Below are 15,031 nucleotides of genomic sequence, written 5' to 3' on the forward strand. Positions count from 1 at the left end.
TGATTACTTATTTTGGGAACCTTATTGGGTTCCTTAAAAACAAAACAACCGTTTAAAAAAATGCATTTTTCAAAAGGAGACAATTTCAAATACAAGTATCAACACTCTTCTTCATCATTCTATTTTCCTTCGGTTCCTCCTCTTCCATTGAATCCTTCACCTCATGATAGCCTTAGCAACTCGATTCCTACGAATGGAGATTCCAATGTAATGATATCCTCTCCTCATTCTTCTCTCCCTTTTGATTCCACTCCACAACAACCACTTGTTTCTGATCAACCTTCCAACTCGAATATCCAGAATTCCTCCTCTCATCAAGGTTCATCCATCATTTCTCTTCGCCCTCCTCCAAGACCTCCCTCTCTTAAACTGAATGAGGAAGAAAGCCTTTCCCTGAGAAACATTACGTTGAATAATACACCACCTTCTCAGTCTTTATCCGCTTCAACCGTTCCTAGTTTCATTCCTCTTTCTATTCTTCCTTCATCATCTGGAGAGTCCCATCAACAACATAAAAGTCATTCCGAGCAAGATCACCAACAACCACCCCTCTCCGCACGTTCCATTCGTTTTAATTTAGAGCCTTTGATTCATCAGGACGAGAGGGAACAATTTACAACGAAACATTCCAACTTAAAGCCAAGAGTTCCCTCTGTTTCATTTCCATCGAATCCAATCACAATACCACCAGGTGAAGATCCATTCGAAATGGATTCCACTCAGAAAGAAAAGATTGCCAAGCGACCAAAGACACCTCGAACTCCTGAATTGGCTTTGAACTCTGATTATGTTTCAAGGGACTGGACCAAGGGAGAGGAAGAATCAAAAGAGACAGGGGGCGAAAAAAAAGAAGAATCAAAGCAAGATGAGGAAATTACATCATCGCTGTCACTTGCCAGATTTCTCAAAAGGAAAAGCAAAGAGAATAGTTCAACATGCCAAAACTGTTCAAGACAAGACTCTGCCATCTCTCTTTCAGAGGTCCAACCGGTGCCTGTAATCAACAACAATAATATCTCCAATTCTCGTTCGGTTGTTCCTTCTTCCAAAGAGTTGAAGGCGTTAAAGCAAAAAGAAAAGGAACGCCTTTCTCAAGAGAAATTGCAAGCGAAAATTGAGAAAATCAAGCGAGAAGTGGGCAGTCTTTCCACACACCCTAAACAACAACTCCAATTTCCTGAATGTGATCAATTCGTTGGAATTAATCCACAATATGACATGGACCCTTTGAATCATGACCATTCTGGGTCTAATTTAAGAAATTCTATTCAGCATTTGAAAACTCTTCCATCTATTCCCACACCTCAGACCCCTAGATCAGGAAAGATTCATTTCATGGCTCTCTATTTCAAAGATCGGTTCAAAAAGGACTCCACAAATCCATTGACTGTGAATCGATCACTGAGTGAGGAATTTAAAAAAGTACCTTACTTGACAATTCTTCTTAGCATTGTACAGATTTTGATGTTTGTGGTGAGTATCTCCATTGGAGGCTTGGAGTCTGTGATTGTGAATCCATTCATTGGTCCTCCAGAAGAAACAATGATTCTATTGGGAGCAAAAAAGGGTCAACTCATAATTTCTCCAAATTGGCAACTGTATCGACTGGTCACACCTGTTTTTCTTCATGGTGGTATAGTTCATCTTTGTTTGAATCTGTTGTGGCAATTAACTGTCATGCTTCCATTAGAAAAGCATTGGGGAATTATGTACGTGGGTTTCATCTATTTCATGAGTGCATTGGGTGGAAATTTGTTAAGTGCTCTCTTTCTACCACAAATTACTACCATTGGAGCATCCAGTGCATTATTTGGTATTTTGGGTGCAATCTATGCCGATTTGTGGATGAATTGGAGATTCATGCCACAACCAAAAAAAGATTTTGTCTTGCTCACATTTCAAGTCGTAGCTCAAATCATTGTTGGTTTGATTCCTTGGATTGATAATTTTGCGCATTGTGGAGGTCTTATGGTTGGATTTTTAACAACCCTGGCCACCATTCCCAGAATGAGAGACCTAAATCCTTATGAAGAGAGCATGGTTGGAAGTAGTAATGGAGGAGGAACGAATCCTCAAGCGAAAAGAAAGAAGCTCACTGCGACCAAAGATACCGAAAGTCAGATGGAGTCAGTGGATCTTGAAAGCGGCGAAGGAACAAACAAATCTACTCAATCCAAAACGACCAAAAAAGGAATTGTAAAACTCATGAAAAAGGTAATAGGTGGATGTTCTGCGTGTTGTTGTTGCTGTTTCTATTGTTTCACAAAGAAAGGAAGAGCAAAAGGAAAATTTCATCTTTGGTTGAGAGTAGTTGCTGGTTGCATGTTGTTTCTGTATTTTGCAGTATTTGGAGGCCTCTACTTTTCTCAACTCGATTTCAATTGTAAATGGTGTTATTTCATTAACCCTGATTGGGATACCTTGTACGAAATATTTGAATTAGCACGTAACAAATTGTAAAATTTTTTCTTTCCCTAAGCAAAGCTTCACTAAATCCAATTAAAAAGGATCTGATGAATTGTTCGAAATTTATTGGATTTGGGTTGAATTTAATCCTCTCACTTCTACATCAACCTGTTCAAGTTTGCCATGGCTGTCAGTTAAATAATCATCAGACAATTCATCTCTTCTCTCAGACCAATCAGAATCTTCTTCCTCTACAGTTTTGAAACTTTCAATAACAACTTTCTCTTGAAATAACAACTAGGAAGTTCATGTTTTTATTAATCTTTAACTCCGCCACATGATCCCTTCAAGTGTATCCTTATCAATTTGAAATTAAATCAGTCACGATTCTTTGGATTTTGGAAACACCTTGATGTAATTTCTGAACTTCGGATTTTGTGGTGTTAAGTTCGGATTTGGTGATGTTCAGCTCGGATTTTGTTGTGTTAAGTTCGGATTTCGTGATGTTCAGTTCGGATTCGAATCTGGATTTTACAGCGGCGAGTTCTTCTTGGGTATTTGCAAGTTGTTGCTTCATCAAATCGACCTCTTGTTGCAACTTGTGCATTCTGATGATGGCTTCTTGGGACATTTTTAATCTTGCGCATAGTTGTCTTGCAAGAGAGTCATTGCGTTTTTTGCAAAGCCAAATTGATGGTCTAACGGAAATGGCAACTCCTGCATTGGCGGCACTCACAGAACTTTGAATAAAATCATCAAAGCCGGAAATGAATGCACTTGTGTCCTCCTTGATCTGACTTTCTTTTTGAAACTCTACGATAGAGCAATTTTCAACAGAGAGAAACATTCCCTGGATTTCTGCAAGGTTGCGCTGAGCAGAGATGGTGCTTTCTAACTCCTCAGCTTTAGAAGCATGAGGATAAGAACCCTCTTTACAAACTCCCTTTCTAAATAAAACATCAACACAAGCCTCAACGTTGCTAGCATCAAATGGTTCGTTGAAAAGCTGGCAAATGAACGCGAGATTTTGCTCAGAGCATTGCATCATTACCTCTTTAGAAGAATTTTGCAATAGATGGTTCAACAAACCATTAGGATCTAATGCATCTACAGTCAATAGTTTGTTAAGAGAATCACCATCCCCGAGTTGAGCCATTGTTGTGTTGTGATTTTTTTAAACTTGGTACTGAAAATTGTAAAGAAGAAGGTTTACAAATTCAATGATAAGGCTCTTCATGTATTACAAACCAAAATCAGAAACCGCCACTCTGAAAAACAAGCCAGAACAAGGTGGGCGAAAAGACCATCATCCGTATTCAAGTGATTTTCTTTGTGAATATTGAGCATGAGCATTGGGAAAAAACCAACACTGATTTCGCTGTCAACTGTCGCTTGATTATAACCATTAGATAAAATTTCGATAATGAAAAACACCAAAAAAATCACACAACTGGCAGGTCCATCATCACACTGTCAATTTTTTTTCGTCAACATGCCAACTCGGAGCCGAGCTCTCTTCCTCGTGTTCTCCTCCTCCTGTTGCATTCTTCTTCTTCTTCTTCTCTGTTTGGTCTGTTCTGCTTCTTCGCACACAGATTTCCTTTCGCGCCTTTCCACTCCCTTACAAAGCAATAACCGAATTTCAACCGAAGCTGTAAATGTTCACAACGAGTTCACAACAGAAAGCGAAGAAGAAGATGAGCTCAGAAGGTCCTCTTTCTTGATAAAGACAACGAGGACGAGTACGACGACGAGAGAAATCAAGAAACAACAACAACAACAACGAGGCGACTTGTACAATGCTCATGATTTGGCGAATAGCATGTTGCATGGAAGGAAGATTTTGTTTAGTGGAGAGAAATTTGTGGATACCGAGAAGGAACCTTCATTGATGAAGAAACTGATCAAGGTGATGAAACTCTCTCAACAACAACAATCCTCTCAACAACAAACCACTTGGCATCATCATGATGATAAAGAGGAGGCCGATGAAGAAGAGTTGTTGGCCGATGCTGTTGTGGATCGATTTGAACATGTCGCCAGCACTCTCCGAATAATGGATCAAGAACGACCAGTGGAAATTTATGTACAAGTCCAATCACCCGTTCCAAGTGGTTTTTCCAAGTTCTTAAAGAGGTATTTTGAAAGCAAATCAGAGGTTCATTATCATCCTCATCACAGTTTTGTGGTCGTGGCACCATCCATGAGAAAAATTATTGAAAAATTAAGACAAATCGATCGAAATCGAATGAAGAAGGAATTCAAGACAGAGGATGATAAGAATGCAGAAAAAATTATTTGGGTTGGTATTGTGGATCCAAGTTATAAGATTAGTTCTGAGCTCCATAGAAACAAGAAGAATCCACTTGCAACACTTGATCTTGAGATTCAACTCTTTTATGAGACTGATCTGACAAGATTACTCAAGGATTGGGAAGGCAGAATTTCTCAACTGATTGAACGTATGAATACAACCATGCAGAATCAAGTAAGAAAAAAGGTGAAAATTTCACAAAATAAGGAACTTTCTATTAAGCTAACTATTCCACAATTACTCAAGAATGATCTGCTCAAAGTTTTATCTTCATCTCCAGCAGTGCGTCACATTCAAAAGGAGGAAATTTTTGGATTTGAAAATGATTTGTACTTGGATGAAGATTTTGAACAAGACGAAGAGGAAGAAGAATCTGATCTCATTTCATTCTCATCCTTCTTGAACAAATACCTGACCGATGATCATCATTCAACATTTGTGAACAAACCAAGTGGTGGTGAACAACACATTATTGAGCAATCAGATCAAGCAGAAATTGCTGCTGCCAAAAAGTTACTCAACAATGACTACACTCTCGATGATCATGAAACATTCCACTTACTTTCTGATCTTAATCCTCTTAGTGATACCTACAAGTCAGTCTTACTAAAGTATGGTACAGAAGATAAAACCACTTCCAAGTCGTACCTTGGAGAGAATTTTGCCAAGATTGCAAATACAACCTTGAACTTTGTTGGATCCGATAAGATTGGACAATCTGCATTGCCTGATGTTGCATGGATGTGGTCGAAGGGTTTCACAGGAAAAGGTCAAGTGATTGGTATTGGTGACACTGGTATTGACACCCATAACTGTTGTTTCCATCGAAGAGGTCAAAAAGTCCCTTACAATAAGATTGATTTGGATGCTCACGATAAATTCACATCCTACAAGGTTTATGCAGACGATAAGGACATTGTGAGAGGTCACGGATCATTTGTTTCATCCATCTTGGCTTGCAACGTTAAACCAGATCAATTCGAAAATGGAGATGAAATGAAAGATTTGTACGATGGTGTTGTAAAAGATGCCAAACTGTGTTTCTTTGATTTGGGACTTCCCACTCACCGTTTGAATGTTCCTCGTGATTTATCAGGAATTTATTTCCCTCACATGCATGACAAGTGTCACGCCAAAATTTCCACCAACAGTTGGGGAAGTCCCAAAGGTGGACGATACACAATTGCCTCCCAAGAAGTTGACGAATGGGCCTACAAAAATCCACACACGGTTCAACTCTTCGCTGCTGGCAATAGTGGAAGAAGTGGCACAAGAACCATAACTAGCCCTGGAACTTGTAAGAATTGCATCACAGTTGGTTCCTCTCAATGGACTAGAAAGAGCTTCCAATTAGGTTATCCTCTTTATGGTGATATTATTCGTCATGAAATGATGGAAGCTCAAATGTGTCACAAACATAATGGTGTAGGAAAGTTACTTTTTGCCACTCCTTCATTTTGTAAGAGCATTGGTGCCAAACAAACTCCATGCTTTGATCAGAGAAAATCATTCTGTTCCAAAATGGATATTTATGGAGAGAAAGTTGCTTGTTCCAGTAATTTCTTTAAGAATATTTGTTGTGGTAAAAAGTACTTGATGGACATGATTGAACATCCAGAACATTTCTCGCCTAACAATATGGGTACATTTTCATCGAGAGGACCAACCAGAGGTGACAACAGAATCAAACCAGATATTGTTGCACCAGGACAATTAATTTTTGGATCTCGTTCATTGGGAACATCATCATTGGCCGATTCTGAAGAACTTTTAGATGCAAATGTTGACAAGGGTTACTGTCCAGTTCCCATTGCCAATCAGGGAACTTCATTTTCAACACCTATTGTCGCTGGTTATGCCTCCATGATTCATCAATACTTTTCAAAGGGTTTCTATCCTGGAGGTAAGGAAAATGCAAAGAATTCTCTGAATCCAACAGGAGCCACTTTGAAGGCAATGTTAGTGAATAGTGGTCAAGAGTTGAATGGACTCGTCGAAACAAATGGACATGGAATTTGGAAGCAATTACATCCTACTCCATCCTACACACAAGGTTTTGGATTGGTTCGTTTGAGACATGTGTTACCATTTGACGGTGAGAGTGACTTTACATTATTTGTGAACCAAGATGATTCAGTCTCTACCGATGAGTACAAGCAATATTGTTTTAGAACTGTGAAAATTGAGAGTAAGAGAGATCATGCCTTTAAGGAATTGAATCAAGCTTTGAAGGCAACACTTGTGTGGACAGATTATCCAGGCAGCCCTAATGCTAAAATACAACTTGTGAATAACCTTGATTTGGTTGTGCAAGATGAAGCAACCAAGACTGAATATTTCGGTAACGGAGGAAGAGATTATGTCAACAATGTTGAGCAAGTGAATATTAAGGGTTTCAACACCGATGGTCATCGATATCGTGTAGTTGTTCAAGGAACAAACGTTCCACACGGACCTCAACAATTCTCACTCATTGTTAATGGACCATTGGAGCCAATTCAATGTACAGATGAGCCAAGCTTGAAGAATGCAAGAATTGTAAAGAGTCTACCAGCCTCGAATTCCAACTCGAACGAACCAGAATTGTTGTCAGGATTTTTGAAATTATTCACAGGTCAAGAAGACTCGATTTTGCAAGATAACGAGCAGTCATAACTTTTGAAATTTAGGATGAGCATAAAGACACATTATAAAGACACAAACTTTTAAAATTTACGTATTTATCGATTCAGTAACAATATTTACGAAAATATAAATAAAAATGAAAGATTCTAATCAAAATTATGCGGTGGTTTGTTTTCTAAGTCTGAATTTCTGGATAATGGCACCAACAGCAAAGACGCATGCTAAGATAAAGCTCACTCCTCCTACAACCAAATAAGCAATTGCCAAGAATAAGTTACGTCCTCCAATCCAACTGCTTGTTGTCAACACGACATATTTCTTTCCGTCAAATGTAGAAACGTTGAATCGTTGTTGCATCTTGAAAGTGTATGTGCCTGGTTCTAAAGGAACATTGATAATACGATACAATTTACGGAAAGTAGGAAGAGCAGATGTACGCATCCAAACAATAAAGTCCTCATCTGTGACAGTTGGAAGAGCGTGACCTGGTTCACCATAGTATTCAGTAGGTGCTACTCTGTTAAGGGCTGGGCTCTTTGGAGCTTTAAATTTCACATCCACATCAGAAGACCATGCAATACCCTTCTTTGTACAATTTGAGGTTGCAGAGTGATATTGACCGTCACAAACTAAGGTATTATTTGGTCCAAACAAACTAATAGTATCATTGAACATGCTCCAAGCAATTAAACCACAAGGGCTGTAGGTCATGTTGGCATTATTTTTGATAGAATCAGTCATGTTTGTTTGGTCAGGTCCGTAGAAAACAATTGGATAACAGTCAGAATTGGCCGACGCTGGAGTAATTGTGTTGTCACCAGCTAATTGAATGTCATTTCTAGATGAAGTATAACGACGGTGATTTTGATAAAAGTTTTCTAAACTATAATACATATAAATTGGTGGGTCCATTCTTGATGAGATATGAATTGATGTTGTAGATTCGCAGTATGGACCTCTTCCTGGTAAATTAGAAGGTGTATAATCAAGAATACAGTCTCCATCATATTGTTTCACGTATTCCTGGACATTTTGTGTCGTTACCAGAATGGCTACTCCAATCGGAATGAAAACAACGGTGATAGCAAGGAAGCAGACAATAACCCATGGTGGGGACAAAATTGGTTGCCAAGCAGGGAGCCTTTGTTGTGTGAAGGCAAAATCTAGAGTTGAATAGCAGCAGTGATGATGAATTGTTTCAGTGTTGTTTTGCGGAAATGTTGACGCCGTTCAGTATTGTTATAGAACCGAATTTGAAATAATATGACAATGTATTTCAAGTTTATCATGATAATTCCATATGATCATGATGTGAGAGTATATAGCAATAATTGATCAATTTTCCAACATATTTCAATTGTTGATGATGTAATTTCCAAATACATCAAATTTCGTTATCGCATCGGTTTATATTTACAATAACAACAACCATTCATCACGACAAAGGATCATATATATCCATCATCAATTCAAGAACCACTCACCTCTTGGCTTCTTTGACTTTTTCACCTCTTCCGGCATGTTGTTCTTTGATTATTCTCTACAGAGACTAATAAATAATAAAATTCTTGTGATGATGAACTTTCCAAAAAAACAACAATCAGTTTTAATGGTGAATGCTTCTTTTCCGTTGTTGTTGTTGTAATAGACGTCGATGAAGATAGACTTTTGATTCCAACTACCACCTTCTAAATTAGATTGAAATGCGAGATAAGGTTCTCTCACGTTGAATTTTTTTTGTGTTCTTTCATTGTTGCCATCTTGTTCATCAATGTCTGAAACAATTTTTCTAATATTCACTTGGGCAAATCGTGAGGTCTTCTCAACTCGAAACGGAATGGATCTCCACGTTCAACCTGGAGGTAAATTTGATCTTTGGTGGCCTCTTCATTGACCATTTGATGAAAACCAGCAAGATTGATCATCATCATTGAAGATTTACATATTCGATCGTTCATCATGAAGAAGAAACCAACCGAAAAGAGAAAAATGGCTGTACCGCGCTCAAAGTAGCTGTTAAAAATAATTCAAAAAAAAATTATGAATGATAGAGAAACCACCAACACCCACCACGACTCGAACCGACATTCGGAACAAGAAGCCATTATCGCAACATCCAAAACAACAACAACAGTTTCGAGTCATGACGATGTAGCAGCTACTTTCTCACGTGAAAGCACCAACCAACTCAAGGATGATGGTGATCCACAACAATTATCATTATTGAACATTTCTGCCATTGAACCACTCTCTGCTTTGAATCGTTTTGATGATGATGATGAGGAGCTCCTACTAGAGGAAGCATCCAATATTTTGATTCTAGAAACTGCTACTACTACTACTACTCCTTCTACTACTGAAAAGGTTGATAATCACCTTCCCAGACATCATCATCATGAAGTGATTGATGAAAATAACTGTAATATCAACAATATCAACAACAATAACAACATTGAAGATTTAAATCTCTCCGCAATTGAACCAATAGTAGATCCCGAACAACAACCTCCTCATCCTCTTCAACCTCCTCTCGATACAAACAATGACCTCAATGCCTCATTCCTCAACAATGAAAGTATTTGTGTGGTTGTGCATTCCTCTCATCCCTTTGAGAATGTAACCCTTAAGAAACGTAGACATACCAAACGAAGGGCAAAAGCTTTCAATCAAGGTGTGGATATGTCCATTCTCGATGAAACATTGGTCATGAAAACCATCATGGAGACTTCGGCTACTACTCATCAGGACAAGATGAATCCCAAAATTGGTTTCTCCTCTTCTTTATCCTCCTCGAATAATACTTGCATGAAGAATGATCGTCCTGAACTCTTGAAAGAAGATTTGGGAGAAACTTCACCGATCAAGAAGAAGCCAATCACGAGTGTGGATACAACATCTTCTTCATTGCATGATCATGTTGGACATGGACGAAAAAGTTCTTTTGGACGATCTTCTGCTTTGATTGAGAAAGATGCACCCATCTTGGAGCGCCTCTATGACTCGGATGACGATGATCTTAAGGAAACTATTGAGAAGTTGTCACCTGTTGTGGAGTCTTCTTCTTCTCCAACTTGGTCATCTTCACCCTCGTCGTCACCATCATCGTCAGATGCTGTCTATTCGGAAAGCTCGAATGAAAGTGTCTGCTATCCATCATTTAGGAATACAACTAGAACACGAGCTCCATCCTCCTCCTCGAGAAGAATTTACAAATTACGACATAAAGCAGATTCTGAGGAAGTGTTTTCGAGCAGTAGTAGTAGTGGTCAAGAGTCAACCGACACTGACACTCAAAAGTCGTCAGACGACAATGAAGAAGCAATCAAGGGATTTTTCTCAGATTTTAGATTCATCATTGCAGAATTAAATGATGCGAAGGACAATGTTCTCACGACCATTAAGGAGAATGGTGGAAAACTTGTCTCCATGAGAGCCGATAGACCATGGTACACGACTGAAAGGTTGTCAATTACCAAGTTTACCTCATCCAAGTTTGTTCTCATAACCGATGAGTTACGAATGAAACCAAGCTATGTTGTGGCACTCTTGTTAGATATTCCATTACTCAAGAAGGAATGGCTTATTGAGTGTGCCAAACAGCATCAAGTCATTGAAGACTCACACAGCATTGCCAAGTATATGCATAAACGAGGAACCTATGTCGCAGTTGGCACTGGAGAAAAGGTTGAGGTTCCTCAGAACTTGAATGAATCATTTACAATCAAGCCTTTACAACAACGACTATTCTATGATTTTGTTATTAAGATCATTTCGAGTGATTCAAAATTTACTGAAACGTGGAAAAAGATTTTTGAGGCAGGAGGAGCCAAAGTGGAGGATGAAGTTTCAGGACTCATTGGTTTGCAAAAGAATTTTGTACTTGTGAAAGAGCATCAAGATGTCACACAGGCCAGACTCGATTTCTGTAACCATCACAAAATTCCCATCATTGATAAGGATGGAGTTCTTCAATTAATAATATCTGGAAAGGTAGATTCGATTCAAAAGATTAGAATTAAACAAGCGACACAAAAGACCAAGTCATCACTCAATACGAACACATCCTTCATCAATACTACTAATATCACGCAGTCATTGGACGACTCGATTATGTTACCTTGCACGCCACAGTATAAAAAGAAGAAGAAGAAAGTGGTCAATGTTGCAGCGGAAAGAGCTGTCAAATGGTTTTCGAACGTACAAGCCGAAAATCCCTGTGATGTTAGCATTATTGACATTAGGACTCCTTCAAGTGCAACTACAAACGCAGAGTTCTTCAAGAAAAAGAAGGGACTTTTTGAGAATGCTGCTGCTGAAGCACAGCCTCGAGCAACCATCACACACAACACTTCATTCATTGCAAAGAAGCAACCAAAACTGGACAAGTTAGACACGTCATTTTCTCGCTCAAGATTAGACATGAGCATTCTTCTTGCATCAGAGGATGCTTCTCCACCAGAACCTGCCGCACCTTTGACCCCTGGTGATTATTTTCTGAAAGAAGAAAGCTTAAAGCTTCAAAAGACACGCTTTGTTCGTCTCTCGAAACTGGCTTGTTCCAAACGAAAGCATGACGTCACAGAAGACATCTCTAAAAATCAGCCGTGGCAAATGGAGACTTTTTTCATTGGCGACTTGGTGGCTGTACGATCTGAAAACATTTTTGAAAACTCGACACTAAAGTTCATGAGAATTGATAAACTTCACTATAAGGACAACGTCACAGATGGAAAAGAAATGCAAGGAACTGAATATGTACTCGAGGAAAAGTCTTCAAAGAAGCTTATTCCAACTTGTCACTCGATCAAATTCAGTTTGTCTGCGATCTGCTACAAGTTAGCAGTTGCAAATAGCGAAGAGTCAGAATCAACAACAACCTCGACCGAAAACAAGAAGAGGAAAAAATCTCAACGAAAAGAATTCTTTTGTGACTATGCAGTTAAGAACCAGAAGATAAAGCAAGTCACCGATCCCTATATGAAAGAGTTACACATTCTACCTAACGATCAAGAGCTTCTCAATGAATTGGAATTGAAGAGAGAAAAGAGATCTGTGAAAAACTCAATTCGATTCAAGAATCCACAATACATTCGCTTCTCGACCTTTGATTTCAACGGCTCTACATTCGAAGAAGGAACATTCTTGCGACTATTCACTCGAAATGCATTCTTATCTTCCTCAAATCAACCACGACACAATGGAACGGTGATCCGTGTCAAGGAGATTAGGGAAGGCAATATTGCGCAATTTGTGAATACTCTCAACACAGCCATGATTGATGGTTGTCAGCCATGTCCAATCGTGAGACCAAGTATTTCTTCGTCTCTTGTTGTTGAGGTATTTAAGAGTGTTCCTGAAAGGGAAAAGCTTTACACATTTACTCATGAAGTTGAGGAGATTTTGTTTAGCCAGATTTTGACATTGGAACCTCTTATGGCCATTCAGAAAGGTGTTTTCGATCCATCCTTTGATGTCAAAGCATTGATGAACGAAATTGATGTCATTCTTATTGATGAATAAAAAGTTTGTTGTATTTGACAAAGAAACATTCTTTGCTCTCTACAGATGGCAATGTGGTTGTTTGCCTGTTGCTATTGATCGATCAGAAGAGTCTAGGGGAATAAGTTTTCTCATCAACTTGATGTCAGAACCAGGTCAAAACTTATTACTTATCATCATTTTCAATTCATAATAGACCATTCCATGTGTGCTTGATGGTCTCAAAAAAGGAGCAAACACAAAAAATATTATGGTTGTCATTATTTTCAAATTGCTTGACGATTGAATAATCATCATGATCTCGATTATATAATCAAAGGCAGCCAGAGTTGAGTGCATACAACTTCTCATAAATAAGTCGATTTGAAATTCCGAGAGATGCCAATGTATGCAACAAGTATTTCCCTCAATATACATTTTCTTGCCGCTCGAAATTGTTGCCGCCTCTTAAATTTACAACAAAAAATAACAATAAAAAATGTCATCAAAGGAAATTACTCAAGTTTTTGCAACCTACAAGAAGGCACGGACCACGTTTGCGAATAGTGTCGCTGAGTTGGTCAAGCAGCCCAGACATATCGAGGGTGAGTAGTTCCGTAGGGATGATTGCGATCCGAGCATCAATTGATTCAAATTCAAAACAACAACAGCCATGATTCAACAAGAGACCGGAATGTTGGATTTGTTACGCCCTCTCCTTTTAGACACTGATCCTAGCGTACAACAAAATGCTGCTTTGGCTTTGGGACGATTGGCCAATTACAGTCCTCAATTGGCCGAAAAGATTGTGGCAAGTGAGATTGTACCTCAACTTGTTGCATCAATTTTGAAAAACAACGTAAGTGTGCTAATGGTACTGTTGTCGATCACGGACCATGCCATTTTAAAACTATTATTACAGAAATATTATCAAAGACATGCAGCCTTTGTATTAAGAGCAATTGCCAAGCATGGCCCCAGATTAGCACAAGCAGTTGTAGACTCGGGAGCTGTTGATGCATTAGTGAAATGTTTAGATGAGTTTGATCCTCTTGTAAAAGAATCGGCAGCATATGCCATCGGAAATATTTCAATGCATAGTCCTGAGCTCGCTCAAATTTGTGTCGATCAAGGTTGTGTTGGATTATTGTTGACATGTGCACAACAACCAGAACAAAGTTTGAAAAAAGTTGCCATTTCGTCTCTTGCCAATATTTGTAGTCACACTCCTGAATTAGCACAGGCAGTGGTCGACGCAGAAGGAATTCCTGTAATAACACCTCTTATTCTCAATCCTGTTGTGAAGCGTCAAGCATGCCAATGCCTTGCTTTCATTGCAAAACACTCGGTGGAATTGGCAGAATTGGTTGTGGAGGGAGAAATATTTCCAAAGATTTTTGCGTTACTTCAAGATCCAGAAGACGAAATTGTCAGAAAGAACGCAGCCTCTTGCATTATGCAAGTATCAAAGCATAATCCAGAGCTAGCAGCATTAATCGTTAATGCTGGCGGCCTTCCAGCAATTGTAGATTATGTTAGTAACGCAGAAGGTGACAACAAATTACCAGGAATTATGATTCTAGGATTCATCGCAGCATTCCAAGAAACAATGGCAACTGCTGTTATTAAGGCCAAATCTGTACAACCTCTAGGAAACGCATTGTCACCATCATATTCTGATCATTTACGAGCTGCAGCAGCTTGGAGTTTAGGTCAAATAGGAAGACATAGTTCTGAGCATGCCAAGGCTGTTGCTGAAGCTAATATTTTAACTTTGCTTAATGAGGCATTTTTGGATGATAAAGCCTCTGAAGATTTGAAGAGCAAATCCAAGAGAGCTCTCAAAGCCATTATTCAAAAATGTACATACCTGGACGCACTCAATCCATTACTTTCAGAAAAGGCACCACAAAGCATATTGAAATATGTTGTAAAGCAATTTGAAGCTCTTTTACCTGATGATGTGGAGGCCAAGAAACGCTTCGTTCAAAGTAAGGGCTTACAAAAGCTGCAACTTATCAAGACCGATGATGAGGCTCTTCAAGAAAGTATCAAATTTATCAACAACTTGTATCCAGACGAATTGGTGAAGTATTACACACCAGGTTATGACAAGGAACTCTTACAAAAAATTGATGAATAATTAATTAAACATAATGAATTAAAAAATATTTAAATTACATGCAATAGAGAGTATCTTATTTAATA

General features: G+C 38.7%; 6 protein-coding genes across 6 annotated transcripts; 4 read left to right on the forward strand and 2 right to left on the reverse strand.

Moving 5' to 3' along the window:
- Positions 1-60: 60 nt before the first annotated feature.
- FDP41_000350 (uncharacterized protein) lies at positions 61-2,460 on the forward strand (the record flags this gene model as incomplete). The annotated part of the gene is made up of 1 exon (XM_044706811.1): positions 61-2,460. One exon carries the CDS (start codon positions 61-63, stop codon positions 2,458-2,460), a length of 2,400 nt encoding a protein of 799 aa, XP_044569164.1.
- Positions 2,461-2,767: 307 nt separating this feature from the next.
- Positions 2,768-3,562, reverse strand: FDP41_000351 (uncharacterized protein; the record flags this gene model as incomplete). The annotated part of the gene is made up of 1 exon (XM_044706822.1): positions 2,768-3,562. One exon carries the CDS (start codon positions 3,560-3,562, stop codon positions 2,768-2,770), a length of 795 nt encoding a protein of 264 aa, XP_044569165.1.
- Positions 3,563-3,898: 336 nt separating this feature from the next.
- On the forward strand, positions 3,899-7,375 carry FDP41_000352 (uncharacterized protein; the record flags this gene model as incomplete). Its single annotated transcript, XM_044706833.1, has 1 exon — positions 3,899-7,375. The coding sequence occupies one exon, from the start codon at positions 3,899-3,901 to the stop codon at positions 7,373-7,375; it is 3,477 nt and encodes a 1,158-aa protein (XP_044569166.1).
- A 126-nt stretch (positions 7,376-7,501) lies between these two features.
- FDP41_000353 (uncharacterized protein) lies at positions 7,502-8,866 on the reverse strand (the record flags this gene model as incomplete). Its single annotated transcript, XM_044706844.1, has 2 exons — positions 7,502-8,508; positions 8,830-8,866. 2 exons carry the CDS (start codon positions 8,864-8,866, stop codon positions 7,502-7,504), a joined length of 1,044 nt encoding a protein of 347 aa, XP_044569167.1.
- A 519-nt stretch (positions 8,867-9,385) lies between these two features.
- Positions 9,386-12,865, forward strand: FDP41_000354 (uncharacterized protein; the record flags this gene model as incomplete). The annotated part of the gene is made up of 1 exon (XM_044706855.1): positions 9,386-12,865. One exon carries the CDS (start codon positions 9,386-9,388, stop codon positions 12,863-12,865), a length of 3,480 nt encoding a protein of 1,159 aa, XP_044569168.1.
- A 457-nt stretch (positions 12,866-13,322) lies between these two features.
- FDP41_000355 (uncharacterized protein) lies at positions 13,323-14,966 on the forward strand (the record flags this gene model as incomplete). Its single annotated transcript, XM_044706866.1, has 3 exons — positions 13,323-13,428; positions 13,495-13,682; positions 13,746-14,966. 3 exons carry the CDS (start codon positions 13,323-13,325, stop codon positions 14,964-14,966), a joined length of 1,515 nt encoding a protein of 504 aa, XP_044569169.1.
- Positions 14,967-15,031: the final 65 nt, after the last annotated feature.

The sequence above is a fragment of the Naegleria fowleri genome, assembly GCF_008403515.1.
Source record: "Naegleria fowleri strain ATCC 30894 chromosome Unknown tig2, whole genome shotgun sequence".
NCBI lineage: Eukaryota > Heterolobosea > Eutetramitea > Acrasida > Naegleriidae > Naegleria > Naegleria fowleri.